Source organism: Silene latifolia, chromosome 3, assembly GCF_048544455.1.
Source record: "Silene latifolia isolate original U9 population chromosome 3, ASM4854445v1, whole genome shotgun sequence".
Lineage (NCBI taxonomy): Eukaryota > Viridiplantae > Streptophyta > Magnoliopsida > Caryophyllales > Caryophyllaceae > Silene > Silene latifolia.
Genome location: NC_133528.1, coordinates 30,624,749 through 30,631,004, shown reverse-complemented (window position 1 = coordinate 30,631,004; position 6,256 = coordinate 30,624,749). Strand labels below are relative to the sequence as shown.

Sequence of the window (6,256 nt, the reverse complement as noted above, 5' to 3'; positions counted from 1 at the left end):
GGCATAATACCAGCGGCAATTGAAAGCTAACACACAAGACTAACACATATAAAATATTTAGTTAACAAATCTTAACCATGTATAAAATAACAGCCAAAACAATTAAGAGGCAGAATCTGAGAAATAAACCATCTTTCAATCTTTATTCCTTGCAATTATTTATGCTACTGTACTTGTATTCCCCATGTACTTAACTAAGCATTTATCAAACACAAAGTAAAAAAAAACTTAACATCACGTAGTACAATTGGTCATAAGTTTCGGTCACATAAAACAAACTCGGTCGAGTACATGACGTACTCTACCGAGTACAGGACACTCGGTCGAGTAGTGAGACTACTCGGCCGAGTTCACAACTCCAGAAGCTGAACATGATTATCACAGAAAGATTTCTCGGCCGAATATGGGTTACTCGGTCGAGTATTAAAGATACTCGGCCGAGTAGGCACTACTCGGTCGAGTATAGGCACAGTTCTCAGCAACGTCCAGTTTTCGTAAAACAGTCATATCTCACTCGTTACTTGGTCATTTTGGGCGTGTGACCTATCGTTAGAATCGTAAGAAGACAAGCTATCACCTCCAATTAGAATTACAGCAATATAATTTCTAGAACTCAACTTATGACAGATTTAATACAGCCCTTCCATACTCGGTCTTCATACAAATCAAATTTTCTAAACCAAAAACAATATGAACATGCATAAGGCAACAAAAACAACTCAATACTTCAAGAAACCAGTACATAGCTGAAATTTTATCATACCCACATGAAAATTAAACATGACATTCATATATATAGATGCATGACCTTAATCACATGCTACTATCAACAAACAAACATTAACAGCATCATGTTCATACGTCATGTACCACTACCCTTTTGAAAGCCACATGATAAACACTTAACATGCCAATCATATTTCATGCTCAAAGTTTAACATCAACAAATTTACGATACATCTTTCAACAACTATCACGTTCCACTGCCTTCGTCATTTATTCAACCATGCACAATACTCATGCCACAAGTACTTCACACACATGACTCGACACACAACGGTTCCCCCCATGTGACCGGCTTGAGATCGTAAGGGCCATAATGCGACTTCGGGACGTCTCCCAAGTCTTTGCGGTAGCTCCAAACAACTCTCCCCGGGTTCATTTTATTTAGACTCCCTAAGTTCATTGGGTTCATTAGTTTTAGGTGCCAGAATTGTCGGCTCTGATACCACTTTGTAACACCCCCTCATACCAAAGTGCCTTACCAGGACCACCCTAACATGAAAGGATGTTACCATCTCGGTTGCCCGAGGTTAGTATATATCAAAAGCGCCCGTCCTAAACACAACCACATCACCACCGTCACTACAACACCCATCCTCTGACGATCAGCAGATAACAACAATTATGAAACAAACACAATCTTAATCAATTAATAGTACTGAGTAGGGAAACCCTACCTTTTCGCAATCCAAGCACACACAAGCAATCAACTATGATCCTTCACATATCCATCACCTACATAACATAATTATATATAATTACCACCTACTCAATCAATTAATGATGCACAAAACCTAGACTCGTCATAACTTAATAGGAATATCAACTTAAAGAACTAACACGACTTTTCCTGATTTTCCAGCACATGACAGACTCGGTATAAAATACATAACTAATTCCAGAAAAATCGAATGGATGCAAGGCCAATTGGATTGGAACTTCATGAGTCTTAGATATAAATTATATCTAACGAAGTTTTCTCAAATTCCAAACTTATAAAGAGTTTTCAGATTATTTCCAAAATCTGACAGAATCTGTCGCACAAAAAGTATTGATTCATAAAATGCGTTTAAAACATTATTTTTTAGAAATTCCAAATCCTATTGTCATCTAGACTCTACAAATATGATGTATGAAAAAGACCCAAAACGGAATCGGCATCTAAATTAGGGTTTCATATCATTTTTCACAACCAAATCAGATTCGCGGACTTTTCAGCGACATGTTCATAGATAAATCACCTAGGACAAACTATAAGGAATTTGACTACGGAATTTGATATTCATAAACTAGACTTCAAATAAATTGACTCTCTTTTCAAACTTTTTGAAGACAACGACTTTAAAACAGTATAAACAATTGAATGAAATCGACTTACAAACAGGGAAATCAAATTAGGTTGAAATCGGTGAGAAATCTTCAATCAAATGAAGGGCTCGACAAATCCTTTTCCTCTCCCTCTCTCTAGGTTTAGAAATAGATTTAGATATGTTCAAGTGATTTTAGAAAGCACTTAACTGTTATAAACAAAAACCCTTTGGCCAAATCATAAAATAAACCGTCGAACTCGCTAAACCGGTTTACTCGGTCAAGTGCACTCGACCGAGTAAGATACACTCGACCGAGTACCAACCAAGTACTTGACCGAGTAATCCAACTAAAATACGGAGTATTACAGTCTTCCCTCTTTAAAAAGAACTTCGTCCCCGAAGTTCGCACCAACTACAACCAACGACGCCTCACATCACATATAATGAACATAATATAACTCATACTCATAATATAACTCATATGCATAACTAGTAAAATCTATGCTAATTCATATAAACTTGAGTAAACTCGGGTTGTCACACGTATCATTAGCATTAACTCGTCAATAAGGGCTCTTCGTTGCTGCAGTCATGAAAAGAAATATCTATTTTGTTATCGCTTTTGTGTCTTCGAATTTGAAGTAGCAGGTTAATATTCGCAAAGGTTAAAAAACAAACCTCTGGAACAACTTTAATGAGTTTGTCGGTAGTTGTCTGTAGAAGTTCTTCGGCAAGAAGGTCAAATAGAGTAATGTTTGTAGTTCTCTTCTCATCTTCGAAAACTACATGTAGTATGCATCTGGAAAACAACACATCGGTTTAGCCTTAAACTGATTAAGGTCAGCAACCTGAAGCGCATTTGTACACAAAATGCTTGCAGCTCACCTTGGAACCGATGTTGCTATATGTGGTGTTGTTGATGCACTACAGGAAAACCGTGTCCCCAATGGAACTGTAGTTTTTTTATTGCAGACATTACATGAGGTGTAAAGCAAACTATCGGGATTAGTGATTTTTTGTACTTTCCCTTCGATTCAGGCAGTAGTGCCTTCCTGAGGGAGAAAAAACAAAGTTTTATGTAATATTAGCAGACAAGCGGAACATGAGATATCCTATAGTTTTAGTAATATATAAAGGCTTACTTCCATATCCATAAGGGAACTAATAGAAATACGCACTTCTTGCCCTTTGTCAGACACAATTTTTTTTCCGGAGCTTTCTCCAATTTTTTTTCCGGAGCTTTCTCCTGTATTTTTTTGTAGACCTGCTCTGACCAACTCGAGCGCAGATATGTTTTCATGAACCATATATGCGAGAGAGAAATGGAAATTATGTGCTAATAAACGGTTGTGGCCTAAAGAAGTACTTGTACCTACCAAACACGCATTGCATCTGCTTCTGGGAGTATGCTGTTAAGACTGATAATGGAGTATGGTGAGGTATTCCAACTTCCTTCTGCAGGCGACCACAAGGACATTTTTTTTATTTTTAGAAATACGTACAGAAAGATATGTGTCCAGAAAAACTTAAAGTACAAAACCTACCACCAAATTTGTCTGCTCTAACCCTAATGATATGAACAACTGGCATTGAATTGACAACCGGTTCAAACACCGCAACTTCGTTTAAGAGGGGTTCATGCCAAACTGTTAGCGTGACTGGTCTCATACTGTGGCATGTAAAAAAAACGTTGTGTGAAATTATATCAATACACAAAGACGTATATTTAGGGATAAAAATAAAACTTCATACTGTTGATCAGTAATGATTAGATCACGAACGTCGAACTCTGCCTCTTGTTTCATCGATCTTACTTTTCTTTCTGCGTACATTGCTAAGACAACAACAATGATGTTTGCAGGTGCAAATATTAAGTAACTGTTGCAGCTTTGGCTGAAGGAGGGAATTCATAAAACTGCATTTAAATTACCTATTCTTCCCACGTGGCCTACGTAGTATCTACAGGAGTTAACTAGAACCAAAACGGTATTATGACTTTCATCCGGCGCAGAAGTTTGAACAACATGGGTGCGAGATTTTATGATCATTTGGAAATGTTGGCTTCCTCTTCGAAGATTTTCAGGAATAGGATTAATGGTGGCATTCGTTATTTCGTAGTCCTTTCCTTCGTGAAATATTCCAGAAAAAAGTTCAATATCTTGATCAAATAAAGTAGCAGACATTTAAACACCCTGTAAATTTTAAATTACGTCAAATGGGATTGTTATTGTATAGTATAATTTTTTTTATCATAAAGAGAAAATATAAAAGTTTATTATGTACATCGCTATCTGTGAAAAGAAGCTTCTGTAACCGAGTTGTTCCATTGCGTGCAAGTTTAGGGGGCATAATTGAATCTAGTGTCGCTGAAATGGTAAAGTTGTCGTCTGTGTCAGTGACATCAGCCAGCGGTATCTTTGTTGGAGCCATAACAAACTACAGAAAGAAAGATGTAATTTGCAAATGTATGAAACCGAATATCGTGTGAAGCCTTAAAAGATAAACACAAATAACGAATGGAAAAGGAACTGTTTATTTTGCATAAGATAGTCATACTATCAAAATAGTATTTACAATACATACAACACGTGAAAAAACTTTATATTATATTAGCTCTATGTAAAACTTCATAACAAACCACGTTTTTTTGTTGTTCGCCGGCTGTTGTCGGAGTTGTCACGTGGTATTATAGCAATTGTTACATCAGCACTTTTCCTAGCACGCGAAAGCTCGACGTATAGTTGTCCATGTGAAAAGACAGATCTCGGTATGTAAATGCCCACTTTGTCAAGAGTTTGGCCTTGCGCCTTGTTAATTGTCATCGCAAAACTCAGCCTAATAGGAAATTGTTTCCTCCTAAAGTTAAAAGAAAATTTATCACTGGGTGATGGTTGTAGCAGAATTCTAGGTATAAATACTCGTTCACCTTTATGATGGCCGATAGTTATTTCTGCGTCGATGTTCTTGAGAAAGCTTTGCAGATTAATCTTGTACCGTTACAAAGTGCGGAAGTTGGATCTAGATTTCTAAGAAGAATAATCGGACTATTTTTTTTCAATACTAATTGAAGTGGTGGAAGACCGCTTGGGGAAAGAGTGTTTAAAAATTCTATCGGATATTGTTCAGCAGTTATATCAACAGCTTCATCGAAGCTCTTATACTCAAATGCTCGACCATGTTGCTTCGTTAATAAAATGGAATTAATAATCTCAGTGTCTTCATTTTTTGGTGTTAAGATCGCTCTCTTCGTAGTGAGCATAGGATCTAAAGTGGTAAGGCCAATATCAGGGTAGATAGATTGAATAAGTGTATCAAGAAGTGAGCAACTCTGAGATTCAGATACGATAATGGCTCGTGGTAAACGTATATCTTTTCCGTTCTCATAAGGTGGTCTACCTTCACCAACTTGCAGAACGAAGTTACTGAAAACAGGGTCATGAATCGCTCTCATATTAACAGTTAAATGCAGTTTTGTGAGAGTTTGCCATAGAGAAGATGTAACAAAGCTTGCACTTACTGCTTCCTGGAGAGTGCTCTTAGGTATAACCGAAAGTACCTGCCTAAAATCGCCACCAAATACAACGACTTTTCCGCCAAATGCTTTAACAGTTGAACAAACGTCACGTAATGTTCTTTCAAAATGCTCAATTGCAAGTTTCTTCGCCATTGATGCTTTGTCCCATATGGTCAACTTACACGCTCGGATGAGCTCTCCTAGCGCACTCTGCTTTGAGATTTGGCAGCTTTGATTTTCATCAAGATCTAAAGGAATTTTAAATCTCGAGTTCGCAGTCTTTCCACCGGAAATGTTCGAGGCAGCAATTCCTGAGCTAGCAACGGCGAGAGCAATAATGCCATGACTACGATGATTTGCAAGCAGAGCCGAATATAAGAAAGTTTTACCAGTACCACCTAGACCATCTAGAAAGAAAGCACCGCATTTATTACGCACAACCCTGTCGTAAATTATCGAGTAAGCGTACTTTTGTTCGGAATTTAACAAATTAACTGATTCAACTTCTTCTGACGTTACAGGAATGTTCATCTCTTCTTCAATTGCTTTCATTCTGTATTGATTGGATGACTCTTCGTCCAACCTAAGACCACCGAAGTCGAATTTGCGAAAAACTTTTACCCATGGACTCAATAACTGTGCAAACATT

General features: G+C 37.4%; 1 protein-coding gene and 1 long non-coding RNA gene across 2 annotated transcripts; both read right to left on the bottom strand.

Annotated features, from left to right (window-relative positions):
• Positions 1–2,781: 2,781 nt before the first annotated feature.
• On the bottom strand, positions 2,782–4,279 carry LOC141646019 (uncharacterized). Its single transcript, XR_012545285.1, has 4 exons — positions 3,846–4,279; positions 3,638–3,762; positions 2,979–3,548; positions 2,782–2,892 (listed from the first exon to the last, which is right to left on the bottom strand). It is a non-coding gene; the product is annotated as an uncharacterized LOC141646019 (long non-coding RNA).
• A 758-nt stretch (positions 4,280–5,037) lies between these two features.
• Positions 5,038–6,255, bottom strand: LOC141648905 (uncharacterized). Its single transcript, XM_074457614.1, has one exon. It carries the CDS (start codon positions 6,253–6,255, stop codon positions 5,038–5,040), a length of 1,218 nt encoding a protein of 405 aa, XP_074313715.1.
• Between the last annotated feature and the right edge of the window lies 1 nt (position 6,256).

Excerpts from the sequence above, each read along its gene's own strand:
- LOC141648905 (XM_074457614.1), bottom strand. The coding sequence starts at position 6,255 with ATGTTTGCACAGTTATTGAGTCCATGGGTAAAAGTTTTTCGCAAATTC.